The sequence below is a fragment of the Lepisosteus oculatus genome, chromosome 22, assembly GCF_040954835.1.
Source record: "Lepisosteus oculatus isolate fLepOcu1 chromosome 22, fLepOcu1.hap2, whole genome shotgun sequence".
Taxonomy (NCBI): domain Eukaryota; kingdom Metazoa; phylum Chordata; class Actinopteri; order Semionotiformes; family Lepisosteidae; genus Lepisosteus; species Lepisosteus oculatus.
In genome coordinates, this window is record NC_090717.1 from 13171843 (window position 1) to 13192996 (window position 21154).

Sequence of the window (21154 nt, forward strand, 5' to 3'; positions counted from 1 at the left end):
TCAGTGCTCATATAAACACTGTGGAAGGAGTGGGAACTTCAAGTTCTTTCTTCTCCCTACCTCTGCAGCATTTCAACTGTGAAATTCCTTTTCAGGTACAGGTATGCAAAGTCCACTCAGCTCAAATCTGACACAGAAGTTTGTAGAAACAGTTTACAGTCCTTTTTGCAATTCCTTGTCCTGGAGATGTCACACACTATTTTCAAGTGGGTCACCTTCCTTGTACTACTGTAGCTCCACTAGATCAGAAAGACAGCTCACCAGAAGGCAGTTAATATTCACCAGTAGGAGTCACTGGATTGTTTCAGGGTGTTTGATAACCGCTGATATGAGTAAGGAATGTAATTAAATTTAAATACACTGGGGACACAGACCTCAGTGCCATGCTGTTTAGAGTTCTCGACGAATGAATTTCAGTGACACCATTTCCTTTAGCTTAATTTATAATATACATCATGTGAAAAATATATCAGTATAAAAATCAGTTACACCAACAACAATAAACTATTAATTCCACCAGCTATTCCCTGTTCTTTGGCTTGTGCAATCAGTGCATCACAGTCAATTTTAAACATGGAAATTATTATTTTAAAAAACATTATAACTGTTAAAATATGTCTCTTTTTGCTCAAAAAATAAAGTAACATACAGCAAACAGTTTTCAGTGTTGGTGATATGCATTACAAGTTAATTGCCTTTCAGTAATCAGATATATTGAAATCACATTATAATAGTGAAGTGCGTGCTTAAGAATGGGCTAATCACACAATTACAAAGTGGAAGACCAAACTACCAACTGGTTTTTCTAATGACGATGTGGGCTTCCTCTTGAACTTTATAATCCCTGATACCTGCAATAAAAAGAAATGGTGATATTACAACACAGAACGCACTAACAGAGTTCCACAGTCATCAGCACCATGGGATAAAACCCAAATGACTTCCTTCTTTGAATTTGCAAAAACTTTAACACTTCAAAAACTAAACACAAATGTTAATATGGGACTAGTGCTTCCAAACATTTCCAATACCTGAAACCAGCAGCCTGCTGCTAAAACATTTCACTATGAAGGATGTGCAAGACAGATACCTGATCGCACAGATCCTCTCTTTGCACGTTTCAGGTCGTTGTGTGCTTGAATATGAGATGCACACAGTAAATGTTCAAATGCTCTAGTCTCAAGCAGAAATCCCAAGCAAACAATTTTAGGGAGGGGGTGTGAAGCAGTGGGAGAAATGGCGTCTCCATGGTATTCGTACCTTCAACAAGAGGGGTGTCTGGAGACTTGAGCAGCTGCCAGTACTCCCTCTCTGCCTGGCTCGCCCTGTGCCCATTTATGACACTCAGGAAGGGGCCCCACAGGCTGGTCTCCGTCTTAAAGCTGCAGGTAGAGATCTCAGGTCAACACAGAGCCCAATGCACTTAACATCCAGGCCTACTGGCACAGTTAACGATTAGATGATTCATGACTACAGTGTCTCTGCTGTATTGTTATTATTAACTGGAAGACAACCGTGTCTATTTTATCCTCTACTCAGCTGAACTGAAACAGCCCTGCAGATTCTCACAGCATTCAACAAGTCTTTGAAGCCTCTTTATGTATGTTTACTTCACTTATAATTATTCATAAAAGACTGCCATTCTGTATTGAATGATACAGTATCATGGTTCTTAGTGGCTCATCTCCTCCTTGCATGCTGTGAATAAGGTTTTTAACAAATAAACTGCACAATTTTAGTGTCAGAATGGGACTTAGATCTGTGAAGGAAGGTACTTTAGACTAGTTTGAGCTTCCTAAAGGCTACTATAGCATTGAAAATTCAAGAATGGATTATTCCTACATTATTTGTACTGTTTAGAGACTATAGTTGAAGGTAACAATAAAAACAGAGACAGTATATATGAAGAAAAACTTAAGATAAACCCCATCTAAAAATATGGAAGAATAGTCTTTCTGAATATTGGATATCAAATGTAATCAGAGATATTTCAGGATTCATATAAAGATTAAATGCAGCCAGGGAAAATTAAACTACTAAGTGGCTTTTATATGTTTTTGTCTTCTAACAGTGATGCTTCATCTGTCCATAAATAGCAACAAACTAGTTGGTGCAGTCTGAGTAGTAAGTGGAACAACTCTACAGTGTTACAACTCTTACCTTACTGGAAGTCTCTGTTACAAGGATGACCAATGTAAAGCAAACCAATCTAAAAATATACTTGTATTTTTAAACCAAATGGTGTTTAACAGAGTTCAGGAGGAAGTCAAATTCTGATCTTGCTCATCTACACCCCTATGCATAAACACTGAATGCACATAGCTCTGCGCACTTCTTTTCTAGCTCCCCTCCCTCCACCCCAACTTCACCATCGCAGCTGCCTCCCCGGCTCATTCCTTGTAAGTGAGGGGGTTGTGACAGGACTGGCCCCGTCTGTCACTTCCTCAGCCAGGTAAGCTAACACTTGGCATCAAGCAGAATATTTTATATTAGAATATACTTCAACTTCATCAGCCCATTTCATTGTTATGCTTCACCTAACTACTGAATACTTGACTGAAAGAGGAAAGAAAAACAGTTCAAGCATTAAAAGGTTAAGCCATTTTGTTGTCCTATCTGTCTCCCTGTCCTGGCAGTTGCGTTGTGTTGTGTTTTCACAGTGGGCAGAGATTCTTTCTTACGAGAATTCCTGGGGCTTCTCCTTGTAGAGTTTCTTCAGAGCGTACAGCAGTGAGGAGCCCTTGGGCACGGTCATGCTGTAGACATTGGAATGGGCTCCGGGGATCTCCACTGTCAGCCACATCGGCACCATCTCCGGGCTCGGGTCTCCTTGGGGCGGCTTTGGATCCAGAACTAGGATGTCTGCTCAGCGAAACAAAAGAGAAAAATTATTCCTCTGGCTTGGAGAACGCAATACACATTTGCATTTGTAAACTGTTTTTGACCTTTTAACACTGTCTCCTTTTGACACAAAAAGCCTCCCAGATGTCCTTTCCTACCAATCACACTTCACCATGTACTGAGCCACACACTCTTAAAATACACACTCTCTCACGTCAATCCCACACACAAGCCCATCGGAAACACTTCGGTGTTCCGAGTAATTACGGTATTTGTATCCACTGAAACCATGCATCTATTTTAAAAAAATGCTTTGAGGTGCGTTATCAGTTAAAAGGAGACGTGATGCTTTTCTAAATGACATGACAAACTCACAAGTTGACCACTGAACCCAAGACATTGCTCCTTTAAGCACATCTTTCGGTTCAGTGGTGACGTCTCTAAAGCCTTCACCACTTCTGCATTTCATCTTGGAGACTGTGAGCCTATTCAACAGCTGTGCAACCTTTCTCTCACATCATTATTTTGATTTTGCTTCAGTAACTAACATACTGGCGATCATTCAGTATTCTACTGTCCTTTTACTTTTTCCCTCATGAATATCTAAAGGAAAACACCACAGAGGGGCAGTTATTAAAAAAACCAAGAGGAAGGAAAATATTTCTACAGCCTGCTATGTGATTAAGATATTACAAAGACCACAATAATACACCGTATAGAACGTTTCAGCAAGAACTAAAATTACTAATGGGGAAAAAAATGCAGACATGCTGCAGGAAACTTGTGTATAACCACAACTAGAAGCAGGACGGAGGCATGCTGGTGCAGTGGTCAGCACTGCTGCCTTGCAGAGCTGGTGTCCTGGGTTCACTTCTGGACCGGGGGTGCTGTGTGTGCAGTTTGTACGTTCTCCCCATGTTTGTGTGGGTTTCCTCCCACAGTCCAAAGACATGCTTGTAGGTTCATTGGCTCTTAGAAAACTTGTGTGAGTGTAATAGACTGGCGTCCCACCCAGGGTGTGCACTGCCTTGTGCCCACTGCTTGCCAGGATAGCCCCCAGCTCCCTTGTGACCCCGAACTGGAAGAAGCAGTTCGAAAATGCATGGATGGAAGCAGGACTATTTCAGTATACAGTGTGTACAGAGATATTTAAAAGAGGATGTGAAAAATCCCCAAATGCATTATTTGATTTTAACTGGGTGTAGAGTATCTCCAGTGCAAATCGGCATCCCATCTCTCACCGTCCTCTTCTTGGCACGCCATGCTCCTGACGTCCAGGTACGTTCTGTGGTGCAGCGCGGGCAGCAGCTGGGAAAGAGCCATGGGGTTGTGGAACGTTCCCCGGCCCATCTCCGTCACCAGGGCCGCCATCGCCGAGGAGCAGAGCGCCGGCCTCGCCCCCATCGCCCGCAGCGCCTGAAACACACGCCGCCCCCGGCAGTCAACACCGAGCCGGCCCGGTCGCGCTCCAGGATTCCCGGCTGCCGGGAGAGCCGAAGATCCCCCAGATATACGGCACCACAGAATTTCTGTTCTGAAGGAAACGAGCCCACCAACAGTACATCCACCCGATTCTCCCTGGGGATCTCTTATTCATGTCCTGCTTCCCCAGATCGGAGATCTTACAATACTTCAAGACCGTAGAGGGGGACTGACACAGAAAGAATCTGTAGTTCTGACTGCAGCACCTCACTCACAATATTCCAACAGCGATAATCAAGCGTGCCTTTCCTGCCTACATCACGCACAAAAAAAACAGCCGGTTTACTGGTTTAACCCAGTGTCAGCAGGGCCAGAGCAAGCCCCTGGGGCCGGCCCCTGTGGCGCTGTCCAAGGGAAACAGGAACCCGCGCGCAGCGGACGTCTCTCCTCACCTGCAAAGCTAAAGGCGTGCTGAAGGCATTCCCCAGGAGCCCGTCCTCCGTGCTGGAGTTCAGGATCTGGTCCTTCGCTGCCAGGAGAGCCTGCTCAAGGCGACAGCTGCTGCAGGGCTTGGGGGAGCCCAGCAGGCACTGGAAGGCTAGCGCCGCCATGGAAACCGTATCTGCGGGGAACAGCGGGAGGTTTAAAGCCACGACACAGTGAGAAGATAAGTAAAATCATCTGTCTGCATTACAATTCATATCAAGAGAGCTATGTTTTGATAGCCCACAAATTCCCAAGTATTTAATCCCGTATGTTTTAGGTTTATCCCTGCAATCCTCTTTTTCAGTCCCTGGGATGGTGTCTGATTTTATGGCACCCTGCAAAGTCGCCTTATTCCACGTCCAAGAGAAAGGCTTCTGAAAGCTGGACTCCTTTTCTCACACTGAAGAGGCGGGTTTTGCTGTGACAGTTCATTAATGTATGAAGCACTGCGCGGATCTCACCAGAAAGGCAGTATCGAGGATCAGGCAGACGAGACACACTTTGAAATGCCATCGAGTTCCCCCTTTTTAAACACTGCATCCAAGACGCATTCAACATCTGTTTTGCTGCCATTATTTCGTTGGTTCATAATTTACGGTGTCCTTTCAGACCCAGCTCTTCCTTCCCTTGATTTCCGTACGGCTCTCCCTAGTCCTTTACCGTCAGTGAGTAACGTGGCAAGCAGGAGGGGTAGAGCTCTATTCTGTCAACACACTCGACAGTGCAGGTGCTGTTTATGAACCCAGGGTTACTCATTATTTAACCTGCAGTCCACGGCAAGCGATTTTTATCCCTTGGTCAGATTCTTTAGATTTAGAAACTGCAAGCAAATGTAATACTCCGTCTCTCTTAGACTGGCATGGCTTTTAATTACCGGGAAAGTAATGCTTAGTCCGGAGAGAGTGGACAGTGAAATTCTGCATGCGACTGAGGTCAGATTTGAAAAAAGTCTTAATCTGAATGTGGATTTGTGCAATACACAAGAGGTTCAGACGAGTTCCCGGTCTGAAACATCGATTTGCTTGATTTCTGAAGTGTGACATACTTGAACGAGTGGCATCACCATCACACTGAGACGCTTGATTGGCACACATTAGTTCTGGCAGATGCAGCGCAGGGGTGAGCACTGCTGCTTGGCTGTGCTGGGGTCCTGGGTTCGATTCTGGACCTGGGGTGCTATCCATGTGGATAGTGTGGGTTTTTCGCCGGATGCTCCGGTGTGAGTATGTGTGTTCGGGTGTGTCTGCCCTGCGATGGACAAGTGTCCTGCCCAGGGTGTACCCTTCCTTGTGCCCGTTGCCTGCTGGGATAGGCTTCAGCGCCCCTTAACCTTGAACTGGATGAAGTGGTTAGAAAATGGATGGATGGTTCAGACAGCTAGGCATGCTTTCGATGAGGTAAACATTTCTAGCTCCCCTTCTCCTATACCGCAGAGCTTTTGGGGGGTGACATAGGCACCCCTTGTCCGTTTCGACTGAACACCCCAGCTCTCATCTCTCCCCACCCCTGCCCCAGAGGGCCCGGCGTTGCACTGACCGATGCTGACCGTGTCGCCGTGCAGGAAGCTCCCGTCGCTCTGGGCCTGGATGAGCTTGTTGATGACGTGGGGGTTGACCTGCACCCCATTCACGCACAGAGCCAGCACCCCCAGCCCGTACTGGTAGTAATTGGTCAAGGGCCTTCTGCTGTCTGAAAGACACATGGACAAGCCTTTCTTTAAAGAGAATGAACCAGTATGAAAACACGATACGATATGTGTTCTCCGATGACTCACAAAGCCCTGACACAAAGACAATACAACTCTGACAAAACACTAAACAGAAAAAAGCACAAAGCACAAACACTTGTTTGGCAGCTTGGCATCACAAAATATGCAAGAGCAAAAGGCTGATACTCCAAGCCAGAGCTGCAGAATCACCGTCGATATGATAAAGTCAGACAGCAAAGTGAATTCACAAGAAAGCAGGACTGACTATGAATGTTTTCCTTCTCTCTGTGCAGCTGGTGTCTGAGGTGTTCAAGGGTCGTGCTGAGGACAGAGGGACTCGTAGCGTCTTCACAGGAGGCCCGCAGAGCTAGTGCGTGCAAAGCCAGCAGACCAGTGCTGGGCACTGAGCTACAAAAGGGGAAAAAAAGCATAATCCAGCATCACAAAATGGAGAGCCCTGCCGCAGTACAGCGATCTGCTTTGACACAGACATAACAAAACCCCGAGCATTAGAGAGAGGAGATACCAGCCTCACCTGGCAGCTTGACACTGCAAACTACACAAGGCCAGATACAGATACACTGCCTAACATACCTAACAGTGGATTACACTGCAGACTGCAGCCAGAGCAGCACTTTTGTACACAATTTGCAGAGCATCATTATACCATAAATTAAGCTGATACTTTTATAGAACAAGACTTAAAATTCTACTGTACTGAAGCAATCTGAGTGAAGTACCTTGCTTAAAGGCACAGCAGGGCCCCACCTGGTGTGTGGGCCAGGAGGGTTTTAAAGGGACTGTTATACCTTTTGAAACTGGATTGCAGCTCCTTCTTCAGCTTGGCCAGGTAGTCCTTCTCAATGGCCAAGTTGTGCATCCGAGAAAGACGCAGGCCCAGATGCACGCTGGGATTGAGCTGCTGGGTTTCCTCCACTGCAGAGCGCAGCAGTTTCTTGTTCAAGGACAGGACCAATTCTTCATTTCCAGTGGGTACATCTGCACAAAGAAACGAGGCCTGAGGTTAACACGACATCACTTAAAATTCATCTGCTCCAGTTTCTTCCTTGTTTTAGGGCAAGGTATCAAAGTCTGTGACAGGAACTAGTGTTACTTGCCTCACTGAATTATTGTGATCTTTGTACTGACACTTTTACACAAAGGACCAGGTAAAGGTTTCAAAGTTGTGTCTGTTTTCTTTCCTTTCAGCATGGAATAAACCTTTACCGGTTCCTTTGCAGCCTACACATGCTGACGCAGCTCCCTAATACACAAATATTGGAGGTCATCAGATGCCTACACAGGGCCAAAACACGGGAATGTCCTAAACCATTTCAAAAGCTGTAGGAACATCTAGCATTAATTCCAATAAAATCAGCTTCTTCCTTGGATCTGCAGTATTTGATAGTTTACTGTGCCCTAGAGGTACTGCAGGACTCTATCCTTCAAGGAACACAATTTGATGGTGTCATGTTTCAGTCAGGAAAAATATTCACAGCACTGCCAGATCAGGGCAAAATTCCCACCCAAGAGAACAGAGCAGCTTTCAAATGAGATGTGACACCTTAGCCAAGGACGCCGTCACAGTTTTCGGAAAGCAGCAGGGACCTACTGTAAAACTCAATTCAGTGAAGCGAGGGCTCAGCAGGGGGTCACCTGGTCTGAGCGTCTTCCCCGATAAAAATGTACAAAGTGCAGTTGCACTGTCCTTGTGCTGTGTCACAGTGACCCAGGTAAGATTTAAAACAGCTTTATAGCCCTCAGACTGTCACTGATAAGAAAGAAGAAATGTGCACATCAGCGCTAGAGGAGAAGGGAAACGCGCTCCTTCGAGGACAGGTCTTTTAGGCACTATTTTGAAACACGAGAGAGGTCTCCAGCCTCAAACGTGCGCAATTGTTTTTCAGCACACAGAGAGCACACTGGTACAGAGTTGGAATACACGAAAACGTCACGGCTCTTCTCGGTTAGTTCCAGGTCACTTTTTTTTTTAAATGCTTCAAACGTTTAACATGATGCGTCAACAATTTAAATAACCAAGTGTTTTCACGATGACCTGTGCTGTGCTACAGCGTATCAGAAAATAGTCACGGAGTCTCACCACAGGGCTTGCCTCGGACGAAGGCGAATACGCCGAACACAATGAAGAACAAGAAATGCATTACTGCGAAAACCTGCAAAAGGAGAAAAATGCATCATTCGTATTGATATGTGACACAGTATACGATTTTATCGGTGTGGGGGAAGAGAAGCGTTACGAACAAAACACCCGCTCACGTTATCGACCCTACAAGTTTGCGACCCCGTCAATAAGACCAAAGCAGAAATCTGATCGATGATTACGACGCACGTAAAGCAAAAAACAAACCGTATTAAACCCAGTCACGATCGGAATATATTCTTGAGCAATAAAATAAAATAAAATTCAAACTTCAGATTCAAACCACTTGTCTACTTGACTTTCTGCTGACCAGGCAGATCCCGGACTTCTGTTTAAAAAGAAACACACGCAAGAATTAAGTATCCGGCGCGTCTTGGCACCGCTTCACCCTGATGAAGCAGAGTTTTCCCTGGCACTTACTTCCTATCGCTCCAGTGCTTCACCCCTGAGCTCGGTTTGCTCGGGAAAGGAAAGTGGGAATGGTGCAGAACAGAACAGGACTCTCTGTCCCAGCTCTCGCCGGTCACATGATTGTTGCCTGACCAGCGGGTGAGCGAGGAGAATTGCAAAACCGGTGCGCCGCTCACAGCTGGATAAATCATCTACTCTACAGTATCTCCTCAAGGCGAGCGCTCCATGCTTCCGTAGCTGAAAGGGGACTCTGAAAGGAGAATTCCGTCTTCTTACTGTCATCCGAGCCCGTACGTTAAAATCAGATTAAAAGTAAAATATTCAAAGCGGCGATTTGGTGATGATAGCGCACTTTAGGAGCTCAAGGTGAGCTGGTCAGCCCCGCTACCCTGTAGACTGTATCAGGCTTAGCTTGGGAACTTGGTAGTTCACCACAGCGGGATGGCTGAAGCCCACGAAGGTCAAGCGCCGGCGTTACATGCAGCGTGCTGTGCTGGTCTTGCGTGTTAAAACGTGACCACAGGCTCAATGGCAACGAATTGAAAGCAGCGTACCATGTTTGGGGATAAACCAGTAAAACAGGTACGGTAAATAGCACTTGCAACAAATTTGGCTGGTGAAATTCTCGGGTCCGTACTAAATTCACAAGCTCGCTGCAATCGACCCGTAGAGTTGAAGAAGGTACTTCAGGAGATTCTTTGGCGTCAGGAGAAATATACCATGGTTAGGATCCATTATCAAGTGCAGACAACTCTACAGTCCTTGTGCTGGTCTGGGGGTACGCTGGACCTGTTGCGGGGAGAAGAGCCCAGGCACCCTTAAAATAGCTAGGTTCCAAAGTGGGGTACAGTCTCCACATGTGGTGGTCACTATTTACCAGGCGACCACCTGTAGTGTGTCAAAGAAGTTTGACTTTAGGTTAACACGACTTGTTACATCATTTAAAAACCCATATCTGATTTTGTGTAACTGTTTCAAACTGTCTAAAGCAAAATAGCTTTTTTTTTTAAATAGGGAGTATATATATTGTAACGCTCCACCAATGAATATATGACCAATGACCTGTAGGTTATAGGTCAGCCAGTCAGCCATCTCTTTGACGAGTGGAAGCAGAAGGGTCATCTTCTCTTCTCTCATCTTAAAATGAGCCACAAGGTAAACACAAAAAGGTTGTCAAAAAAGACATAACTGGGAAAACAGGGGCAAACGGTGCAGTCGAGGACAGTCATCGCAGATCGAGCGCCACACTGTTCGCCCAGACACACGTCAGCTACCACACGGTCAGAGGACACACCTCACAAGCCAGGCTGTGGCCCCACCTGGGACAGGGGCGCAGAGAGGAAAGACAAAGCAGGGACGTCGCACCGTGGCACCTGACAACCTCCACTGCCAGTTCCCCCAAGGAGCCCCACACAGACACTCTGTTTCATTCTTTCACTCTGCCCACCTCTTTCTCTCAAATCTTTGCTCTCTCTCTTCCTCTTACACACACCTGAAGACTGAAACACAGCTGCACAATTGCTTTTTGCTTCTTATTTCTTCCTTTCAGCGTGGAATTAATCTATATTTGTTCCAGTACTGTAAATAAAGTTGCTGTTAATTACAACATTAAAAAAACAATCTGAGGGTCAACAGATTGGGCGTAAGTGCAGCCTAAGCTTATTAAATGAAACATGAAATCTTATTTTATACCACAACATTAATCTCTCTCCTGCAGCTGCAGGGTATCTCAAACCTCTGCTCTCCTGACATCGCGCTAGTTTGTATGCATGAAATGAAACTTCATAATCTGGAACAAATGTGTTTAAATTAAGAGTTTATAACTTAACTCATTATTTAGTATGTAATCCCTGCAACAGAGAAAAAAAAGTTAATATCATGATTTTATTTCGGAAGATTAAAGGCTTAAAATAAATTAGTTCAGGTGGGTAGCTGCGTCAGCATGCGTAGGCTGAAAAGGAACGATAGGTTTATTCCGTACTGAAAAGAGAAGAAAGAAAACAACGTTTCAGCTGTGGAGCCTTTTTCGGCTATTACAATTATTTTTTAGTATTGAAAATACGGTACTATGATGGCAACTAAATTAAAAAAATATTTTATTATGGATGTTTATAGCGAGAATAGTTAAATTTAATTACATTTAAATTACAAACCGTTATGTTTGATTTTGTGTGCATTGAAACCGGTTTTGCGCTTGCAGGAAATCTGGGGGGGGCGAAATGACTACAAATCCCAGCATCCAACCGCGGCGGACTGTTCGAGAAAGGCGTGACGTCACGGGGCCCGTAAGCGGTGTCTTCCAGAATTTACCACAACAAGCGGCGCGTTGGTGTCTTAGGGAGAAACTGCGGTAGAGTACAACACAACACAGTACAGTGCACTACACTACAGGACCACAACCGGCTGTGTTCAGCTGGACAAAGCCAAATAACTGAGGTAAGACGATTACATTGAGAAACAAGGACCAAAACAATGTGCGTGGCTCGCAGTGTGCAGTCTGCACGACAACCAGGCTTTCTGCAAAAGCACAGTCCCGGCTGATCGCTCAGGTGGGGAAGAAAGTCACGACTACACGGCAGCCTCCCTCTTTCCTCTGAGAAGAAAGAAAACGTGGAAAGTGCAGATGCGTGCGTTGGGCATCTGAGTGCACTCTGCTCATTTGAAACGCGGGTGCGCTGTGTGCCTGTTGAACCCCTGCATGCAGAAATACCGTCGCGGATATTTCAGTGCTCAGCAGTGTGGGCACATGTGTCACGTCCCACTTTATACATCAGATTGTTTTGGAGAGCATAAGAAGGGAATTGCATCCACTAAGAGAAAGTATTTGCTGTTAAATGAGGGCTCTGGTAAGCTTATTCAATAATAGTGCAAAGAAAGTTCACTTTGTCATGTTGAGGGATAAGGATTTAGCTTCTGCAAGACACAACAGTGCTTGAACCAAGTAATACCGAGTGTTTAGTAGTATAACACTTAACTGTTTCGGGGATAATGAGAACTTTGCCGAAGAAGAAATACAGTTATAAATGTTGGAGCCATAAAATGGCCGAGATGCACAGACCTTGTGTCGTGTGTAAGCACGCTCAGATTTCTCTGCGGGCGGTGTTTTAATAACAGGAGGCAGTGGGGGTGGTTGTTTTTGCCGTGCCGTGCTCTGTAGGTTTCTTGAACCCATTGTACTTTAAACGTAGTGTTTCTGGCCAGATACAGAACTTGATGCATCTACTTGCTTCCATCGAGATCCGTAATCAGGTCGGGCCTATCCTATTGTTCCCTTTCCGTGTTTGCTAACCATGATCTTTCCGTGTACAGGTTGCTGTCGGAACACCTCTGCAGCGTGATTAGAGAGACACCGCAGTGAAATCGTGCAGATCTCACCCCCCCCCAGCTGCTGGCGAGACAGACGCCTACTGTACCTGCACGGCCAAGTGGGTCGGCTATGATGGACAGCACCGGGGCTGTGGGCAGCGAGCTGGGCTTCCGGCTGACCCGGTACTGCATCCCCAGCTTCCACTGCTGTGACGTGGGAGCGGCCCGGAGGACCTCCGAGGTGGCGAACCGTGCAGAACCGGGCCCTGTGTAAGTCCTGCTGCTGCCAGCGGGTCAGCTGTCTCCATGCTTACCTTGTCCGATACTAATTTATTATTCCACGGTTTTAGTAGAAACCCTTCAGATCCAAAAGGGCAGCTTTATCGTCTTTTATATACTGTATATCTAAAATATAAATGACGGAAAGGGTCAAGCTTAACTGTGATTTCATCTAGTAATGAATAATGTTCAGATTCAGATGAATGACTTTAAATAGCTGCTGATCCAATTTAGGATATTACAGAGGTTACAGGGGCACAAGCAGGGTACAGCCCAGACGGAAGGCCAGGCCATCACAGGCTCAGACAGGCACGCATTCACACCAGGGCCAGTTTTCCCAAACGCCAGTTAACCTGCCAGTATGCTTGTGGAATGAGGGAGGAAAACCATGTGGACCCAAGGAGAACATGGAGACTCCACACAGAGAGCACCCCAGGTCAGGCCTCGAACCCAGGGCCCCTGGTGCTGCGAGGCAGCAGTGCTGACCACTGTGCTGCCCCTGCCCTAGAGCACCACCTGGACGTTTCCAGTGCCTTTCCAAAAGCTAATGTATTGTGTGTTCTGTAAACTCTACTCTGAAAGTGTACCAACAGCATGTTGTAGAAGGTGAATCTTTGACATTCGTTCTAAGTTGACCTTACTGACATATTCAAGGAGCTGCATTTGTTTTTCTTTCTAACTTAATTAAGAGTAGCAACTTGGTGTCCAAAACCTGCTAACTTTCTCTTTATAGGATCCACTTTTCAAGTTAAGTCAAGCTTATTCAATTGCAATAGCTGGAAATGCCCGCAGAATCATGATTACAGTAGTTTACACCAAAACATTATAGAGGGGAAGAGGTACAGTAGAATGACTGTGTGCTACAGACCCAATAGCATTGTTAGAGGGAAAAGAGCACTGCAGGTGCACAATGCTAAATACAAACCCCTTCTCTGTGAAGCTAGACTTTACATTTATATCCTGTTGTCTACCTTCTTATGTCAGTGCCTTGTAAATGCACTGAACACTTTGTCATTTGAACTTTTAGAGTGTCGCTAGTGCTTGCCAAAATGCTGTTTATTTTCCAGAAAGTTAACTAAAAGGATTTCTGTAGTATAATTTATTAGAATATAATGTTGCTTCAGGAAAACATTTGGTTTTACCGAATAAATAAAACTTGAACTTGTACGACTTCACAACCTAGATAAATCTGTCCTAGTTTGGATGATGCAAAAAACCCAGAGACTCTGTACTTCTGGTTCTGAAAGTGGAAACTGGTTATATTGGGGCCATATGCTTTCTGTTAGTGACTTTCTTTAATGAGAAACTCCATTATATGCATTTTATAGTTCTGTAATTATTATAATCTATTTATTTTTGAAGGCTTCTAATTAAAAATGAATATAATTTGTAATCAGCAATGTACACTTAGTCACCTTCCAATAAATTCCAACTTCATCCTGTTTAATGATAGTGAAGAATTTGCACAGGTTTTTTTCAGAAAGTTTTCCATAAATCAATGAATTATTAATTTTCCTGCCTTCCCCTTTTCTTAAACGTCTTAAACTGTTTGAAACTCATGATGACTGAGAATAATATGACAACTCATGTTTTTCATTTATATTTAGTTGCTGGGAGAGACGATTCAAAAGAAAGCACAGGAGAAGGAGTGATGATGGGTAAGTATCTAAATGAAGTGAATTACTCCTAAATGGTGGTTCTGGCCTTAATCACAGCAACCTCTAGCTTTTATGTCACCACGTAAGATTAAAAGGACAGCATCATTTTTAAAATAATTGCAGTTGACATCAGAGTGGAAACGGATCGTGCACTGGGCAAGTTTCAACAACATGACCGGTAGTCCAATATACTGTGTTTCTGAGCAGTTGTGAGTGTGAGTATTTGCATACTTCAGTAATGTGGTATGATGGGTTCAGTTATTTCTTTGTGATCCGTCCACCCACATTCAGAAAGCTGTCTATTCCAGGTAAGGGTCTTACAGTGTGCTGGAGCATAACCCGGCAGGCAGGAGGTGGAATTTTGCCCTGGGCAGGACAGCAGTCCTTTGCGGGGCACATACACAAGTACCTTTGGTCATTTGGAGACAGCAGTTAACCCAGCCAGCATGTCTTTGGAAAGTAGGAAGAAGCCCACCAATCTGGAGAAAACGTATGTAGGCATAGAGAACATGCAGACTCCCCCTAGAGAGCACTCTGGACGGAAACGGAGCCCAGTACGCACGAGGTGGGAGAAAGCAGCACTGGATGCAGAAATGCAAGTCATAGCAGTTTGAATTCTGTGCTTACAGAGCCAGCAGCCCCAAGAGGCGAAGACTGGCGGAAGAAGCTGTTCGTCTCTTCTACCAGGCTCCTTGGCAGCAGGGGGGGGGCGCTTGGGCCCCCCAGCTGGCAGCTCCTCCGCTGCAGACCGCCCAGCAAGCCGCCGCTCCGGGACAGGGCGTGGGCTCCCCCCCGCGTGCCGCGCCGGAGCCAGAGGCCTTCTCCATGGAGGTGGAGGCCCGGGTCGCCGCTGTGCAGAGGCTGCAGGAGATTGAGGACAGGTGTGGGGGCGTGGGGGCGCTGGGGCTTCACCGCCGGGGCAGGGGCAGGCGTCTGTGGAGGCAGTGAGCTGTGGGGCGAACGCGGTGGATCGATGGCAGCGTGACCGGTTTACAGCGCTGAGTGAGATGTAGAACACAGGGTCAGTGTGTTGCTGGATGACTAAGATTGTCAGAGCCGCTGGCTGGGGTATTGAGGAGTGTCACACTAATCGGAAGAAGGGCGACTGCTACAGGGGGTATGGGCTAGACAAGAATCGAGAGCAAAATGTGCTCTAGCCTGCCCTCGCTGGCTCACACTCTTTATAAGACTATGGTAAGGCAGTGCATGGTTTACAGTATTGCCTGTTGCTTTTCAACGATCACAAGGCTTTGCTCTCCGGGGTTGTAAACACACGATTGTGTGTTTCATGTCGCCGACATCGGTGCCTGTGCTGCGGCGGCATTTCCTGGTGTTTTCCTTCTTTCAGGATCACGCTCGAGGATGACGACGAGGATGACTTGGAAACGGAGTCCGCGGACAGGAAGCCGGTGCTTGTGATATCGGACAGCCTGCGAGAAGGCCTGCAGCGCGGCATCGCGGACATCATCCCAAAGAAAGTGGTGGAGTCCATGTGAGTCGAGCCTGTCTGCTCCTGTGGGTTATTCCGTCCTGCTCTGTGCCACTTGCAGTGTGACCACTGTCTGAGCGGACCTTTCTTTCAAGATAGAACTCGTCTGAAGGCTAAGTATCTTACTAACAGGAGTGAACAACACATATGACAGAATATTTAGTTTTCGACAATACCATATATACAGTAGTCCATAGAAAAGCACGTCACACTAAATCGTGCTTGTCTAAAGTCTGTTTCTTGGAGGGTCTCACGGCACTAAGGCTGTTGCTCAAGATGTAGACGTGTTTTTGTGTTAAAAGGTAGTATTTTCTAGAGACAAACTTAATTGAACCTCATCTGAAACTGGACTCTTGCGTGGTCAAAGCTTTGCTTCTTGAATCAGTTAAGTACTGTAGGTTTTCATCAATACCAGTTTTTCACCGCTGCTGGTCATTGATATTGGTGACGTCTTGAAGTCTGCTTAGTTTAATGTTCAGTTGTTTAAAATCTTCGTTGTTCCGTCCCGGTAGGAATCACTTGTGCATGGAGCTGGTGCTGTGGAGACCCCCCCCGGAGGTGCTGCCTAGGAGACTGAAAGACTCAATGCAGAGAGTCCAGCAGCTGGCGGCCAGCAGCTCGAAAGAGCCTCTGCTGGTGAAGAATACAGACACAGAGGCCCAGCAGCACCCCAGCTGCTCCATGTTGTACACCAGCCCAGGCTCACAGGCCGGTATGGAGGAGGATGTGGAGATGGAGTTGTAGACTGTAGGGGCTCAGACTGTTGTTTCTACGCCTTGTCAGAATGCCTTTTAGTTGGAATCCATTACCTTCAGTGAACAAAAGGTGGGTGATTCTTGAAGGGCAAGAGATATAAAGTGGTATCTTGCTGGCCTGAATTCAGTTCCACACTCTCCAAGGGCTGGTATCCTCTGTGGGGCCAAAATGACTCAACCTTTGCCATCTTTATATACATCTGAGTGGCATGCATTGCGTTTCGACAGTTTTATTAATGAATGCTTTCTATGGATCACAAAGCACTGCCCCTTGTTTGTGACTGCATCAGAACGTTTTGTGTGCAGCTATTTTCTGGAGTAAGAGGATAGTAAAAGGAATTTCATGTGCATCAGTAATGTGTTTCTGAAAGGTGTCATTACTCCCCATGTCTGTTCAATAATCCAGTATTTATAGTCATCAGTAGTGGAGAAATGTGCAATCATTTGATGGAATTTTAATACAGTTTTACTGTTTTATCCTGAGGCTGACTGAAGCACCAGAATGATAATCTCAGTCTGTTTTTCACTGGATGTTTGGTTTTTGGGTTGGTTATACATATAAAGGTATAGCCTTTCCCTGTCTGTATCTACAGTGAAGAAATGCTTTAAGCAGTATTAAGACACAAGAACATCTTTGATTTTTAGGTGGAAATTTAGATTTTTTCATGTCAGTAATGCTGCCAACAGTATCCAGCAAGAGCATTTACAAACAAGTATTGGAACCCATAGACTTTGTTCCATTTGTACGCATTATTTTATATCTGTTCCTTAAAGAAATCAACTTTAAAAATGTTGACAATGTTCCAAGCTTACTGTCATTTCATTTGTGGACAAAACAAAAAATACCTGCTTTTGCCGAATATAGAAGCTAAATGGAAAACTAAATACTCTACAAAACAAAAACGCCTTACATCAAAGTTATGAATTAAGTTTTTGTGTAAGCCAGAATTATGGTTATTATTATGGTGTATTATTAGTAGGGACAGCTCTCAGGTTGATTTTCCTGAGTTTAAAGTTGTTCTGCAGAAGCTCACCAGCAAATTTTCTGGAAAATCCTACCCTCAGTGTTCCGTCTAACCTGTATGGTCCTGACTGGAATTGGAAGAGGGGATGGTGACGGTTAGTTACCATGAAGGTGTAATTTCTGCTGTGAAGAAGCACAAATCCCTTGCATGAAGCTTGGAAAATTGATTTTTTTTCAGTAATATGGTTCTACTTTTGAATGCCAGTGTTTTTAAAATAAAGCTGTCTGTATGCTGGCCTTTAAACCGCTGTTCTGCATGTTCAGTTTGCCTCTGAGGAGGTGTTTTTAAATAAAGTCAGTGCCAGGAAGCAGCTTTATGTCTTTTTAATAATGAACACACTATAAAAATACAGTATGTACAGTTGATAATTCTATTTCATTACTGCTTTTAAGAAAATCTACTTTTTTATTGAAGTTTTTGACTTTGCATTAAAAATGCTTAAGATTCTGTACACCTAAAAAAACAAACTTTATACACTGCTGTGACAAAGTCAACCTTTTATGCCGTCTTCATCTGGTGCGTTTCCTGTAAGCCAACAAATTGTTTTTGCTTTCATCTGCTGAATTGTTAGTTTTTTTAAAACAAAGTTCTTCCAGATAAATCTGGTAAAACTAAAAGTCACCTTGAGGCTTTGTGCATGTTTACAGAGAGGAGTAAATGGTAAGGTACATCCAAAAAAAAGATTAGGTGAGAAAAAGTAAAAATGACAGATTGGTTACTTCAACACTTTGTTTTGGCTATGTGTTGTTCAGCTTTTGTGGTTGTGATCACATTTTTGAAGATTCTGATCAATCTGATTTAAAGACTGATAAAAGACCAGCTTGGGTTCCTTTCAGCCAGCCATTATTAATAAAGATATGCGAACAAACACACTAAGCAAACTTGCTCATCTATGCCTAACTGTGTGTGTGTTTTTTTGCTCAGCAGTGTATAATGCCATAAAACAGTTTGAATGGTGTAATGCTGACTGACACAATACCTGTTGAGTGGAATAGAATCTAAATGTTAAACAAACCAGGAGATAGTTACAGATGGAAAGGTCCCTGGAGTTCAGGAACATGCAGTTCATCTCAGTTTGTCTTTGTCCTTCAGTTTTTCTGGTAAGGGAGATGGTCGGGGCTTCCTGGTGTTTCGAGCAGGTGGAGAGACGTACTAGACTGGTGTAAGCAGGAGCTCCTGTGCCGAACTGATGCTCCTTAGTGAAGCTTCCAAGTCTGAGGTCCTCTACCAGCTCAAGAGTTAAACCTGTGCTGTGGTCTGTCTGGGGTGTTTTGTATCTACAGGGGGAAGAAAAGGGGGCAGTAAGGTCAATCTTCTTTCCCTTCCCAACTCAGAAGATCATCTTAAGAAAAAAATAGGTCCTGCAGCAAGACAAGGATCTTAAGCATATAAACACGCCAACAAAAGAAATACAGTAGAAGAAAAAATGCTTTGTACAATGGCCTAGTCCCACTCCGGATCTAACCGTCCATGTAAGGCAGCCCTCAAGAGTGTCAGAAGGAGTTCTGAAAGGAGGAATGGGCCAGAAGTCCTCAAAACCAATCTTAAATCATTAGGATGATGCTGTTCCTTGAGCTCTTGCACGAAGAGAGACTGATCAACGGCTATTTAGGTGGACGTCACCAGTGACTGAGTCTGAACTTCACATACTTTGTTACAAACGGATATTGAATGTCGCATCATTTCAGGATAAATGTTGAAAATTTTGTTCTTCTGTCATGTGTTGAGTGAGGTTAACTTGATTTATTATTAGGACTTCGATTCAGTAACTTTTTTAGGATTCAAATATCTGATAAAGTGAAAATCCTTATGGGATTCAGACTTTTTTTCTGGGCAGGGTGCATTTTGCGTGCACTTAACCTGATTTTATATGATTTTATACTTTTATTTGCAGTAGCTGAAGAAGTCAATAATGCTTCCATTTAGCATCCCATCGACTGATGAAAAAGAATGTCTTCTGTGTCGGCAAAATTACGGGAAACCTCAAAACACAGAGGTTTTTAAAATCATATTTTTAAATAAATGCTGACAAATGAATAAAATACAGTAAAAGTGGAGAAAGTATTGCAGGTGGGCTCTGGGATTAGGTTCTTCGCGGCAGGTTGAGACAGGGGGCCGAAAGGTGTCCCTGCCCCTCCTGGCCCAGCTGGCACTCACCGGCTCCTGGTCCGACCCTGCCAGCCCGCGGCCGGGCAGCAGGCTGTTCTCCGCCCTCAGCTGCTTCACCCGGCTCTGGAGGTGGCGCAGCAGCTTGAGGCTGCCCAGGTCCGGCTGGGCGGGCGCGGCGGACGCGCTGGCGCAGAGGGAGGGGGAGGAGGCGGACCGCAGGTGCCCAGCATCGGCACATTCCTCAAGACACAAAATTGGATTTCTTTCTCAATAATGTCCATGTTTCTGAATGAGAATTTATTGTCAACTGACCTATCTGGCTAAATAAAGAGACAGGGCTGTAATTCTAGATCAACAGAAAAAGGGCAGATTCCTCAAGACCCATTCTGATCTTTTAAGCCATATTTGTGTTTCTATACACAGTGCTTTGTGAAAAACAGCACATGGACATCTTAAGGACATGAAGGCTTTTGTGAATCTGAGAACCATTTTTTTTTTCAGATTATATGCTTTAGTGAGCCAAAATACTCTGGATTAAAAACAGTTATGTTAATAGCAGTCAAATAATATCAAGTGATTGCATTTTTTAAATAACCATTTTGTTTAAAAGTGTTTTTCAGTGCACAAGCCTCTCTTCTCAGTGTTCTGTCAATATTCAAGGCTATACAGGCACATCAGTCCAGTAATTTACCGTTGACAGCCTTTTCATTTCGGACTCCAGCTGCAGTAATTTCTTGTGCTGGTCATATCTGTTCCTTGAACCCCTTCTGCAAAGAGAATTTGTTTTAGAAAGCCAGACTAGAGTCTAAACAGGTTTAACAAGTTGACAGGAAACATGTTAAAGCTCAAAGTTGATGGGAGTGGCTGAAATCTCAGACGAACCTGAATGAGTTATTTTTGTGAAAATGCATGAAAACTACAGGACTACTGTTAGAATTCTACACAAGCCTCAGGCATTATCAGCTAAATCTACTGCTCCTGTTCTGCTACGCAGACATAACCGTCTCTGATAAAGACCCAGTTACTGTACCTCTCCTTCAGCAACTCTGTCTTGCATCTGTGGGAAGCAATGTGAAACAAGTAAAAGACTCAGCTAGATGTGTTCATACTGTATATATATTGTTCATCAGGGCATAAAGCTAACTGCTTGCTCAATATAATGTAGGGGTTATAGCACTTGTGCTTATCCAGTAATACATCTGAATTTGTTGTCATAATAGAGGAGAGTCATGTGAAACCAAGAAATAATTTTACTGTACCATCAAGAGTAAGGAACTAAAAGCTTTCCTTGAGGTCAGCGACGTATAATTCCAGAGGGTATTAAATTGTGTTGAATCCAACATACAGTAATCTAGCTCAGGCAATTCAAACTCTAGTCCTTGCATGGAGCTTTATCCACGGTTAAGTTTGAAGTGCTTGATTAAACTACAGCACATTAACATCACAAGTTTTCTCTCTGTTGGAAGTACAGTTCCCACTAAAAAATGCAAGGCCTCAGCCAGAG

General features: G+C 44.6%; 3 protein-coding genes across 9 annotated transcripts in view; 1 reads left to right on the forward strand and 2 right to left on the reverse strand.

The window, feature by feature from the left end:
* Nucleotides 1-425: 425 nt before the first annotated feature.
* tcn2 (transcobalamin II) lies at nt 426-12509 on the reverse strand. 2 transcript variants are annotated; one of them, XM_069182286.1, is made up of 10 exons: nt 12443-12509; nt 8559-8631; nt 7267-7456; nt 6723-6865; nt 6286-6438; nt 4716-4885; nt 4083-4257; nt 2682-2862; nt 1261-1382; nt 426-851 (listed from the first exon to the last, which is right to left on the reverse strand). In XM_069182286.1, the coding sequence occupies exons 2-10, from the start codon at nt 8617-8619 to the stop codon at nt 790-792; spliced, it is 1257 nt and encodes a 418-aa protein (XP_069038387.1). In that variant the 5' UTR covers nt 8620-8631; nt 12443-12509; the 3' UTR covers nt 426-789. The 2 variants fall into 2 exon arrangements, with proteins under 2 accessions (XP_069038387.1, XP_069038386.1); XM_069182285.1 differs by lacking the exon at nt 12443-12509 and adding an exon at nt 9039-9155.
* On the forward strand, nt 11285-17848 carry ccdc117 (coiled-coil domain containing 117). Its single transcript, XM_069182287.1, has 6 exons — nt 11285-11465; nt 12339-12605; nt 14222-14272; nt 14902-15153; nt 15621-15764; nt 16274-17848. Exons 2-6 carry the CDS (start codon nt 12466-12468, stop codon nt 16503-16505), a joined length of 819 nt encoding a protein of 272 aa, XP_069038388.1. The 5' UTR covers nt 11285-11465; nt 12339-12465; the 3' UTR covers nt 16506-17848.
* An 87-nt stretch (nt 17849-17935) lies between these two features.
* The window catches only part of LOC107079755 (trichohyalin), a 33564-nt gene continuing 30345 nt past the window's right edge, over nt 17936-21154 (reverse strand). For 5 of the 6 annotated variants that reach the window (XM_069182284.1, XM_069182280.1, XM_069182281.1 and 2 more), the window contains 4 exons: nt 20681-20707; nt 20342-20417; nt 19699-19890; nt 17936-18818 (listed from right to left, as the gene is read on the reverse strand). In XM_069182284.1, coding sequence (XP_069038385.1) covers nt 18774-18818; nt 19699-19890; nt 20342-20417; nt 20681-20707 — 340 coding nt within the window. In that variant the 3' untranslated portion in view covers nt 17936-18773. The remainder of the gene's footprint in view (nt 18819-19698; nt 19891-20341; nt 20418-20680; nt 20708-21154) is intronic. The other variant, XM_069182282.1, reaches the window with a different exon arrangement.

Coding starts and splice junctions, on each gene's coding strand:
- tcn2 (XM_069182286.1), bottom strand. CDS start 8,619: ATGCATTTCTTGTTCTTCATTGTGTTCGGCGTATTCGCCTTCGTCCGA. Junction 4,886..6,285: donor CGGCGACACGGTCAGCATCG/GTCAGTGCAACG, acceptor TGTTCCCCGCAG/ATACGGTTTCCATGGCGGCG. Junction 4,258..4,715: donor GCACGCCTTTAGCTTTGCAG/GTGAGGAGAGAC, acceptor CGTGTGTTTCAG/GCGCTGCGGGCGATGGGGGC.
- ccdc117 (XM_069182287.1), top strand. CDS start 12,466: ATGATGGACAGCACCGGGGCTGTGGGCAGCGAGCTGGGCTTCCGGCTG. Junction 12,606..14,221: donor CGTGCAGAACCGGGCCCTGT/GTAAGTCCTGCT, acceptor ATTTATATTTAG/TTGCTGGGAGAGACGATTCA. Junction 14,273..14,901: donor AGGAGAAGGAGTGATGATGG/GTAAGTATCTAA, acceptor CTGTGCTTACAG/AGCCAGCAGCCCCAAGAGGC.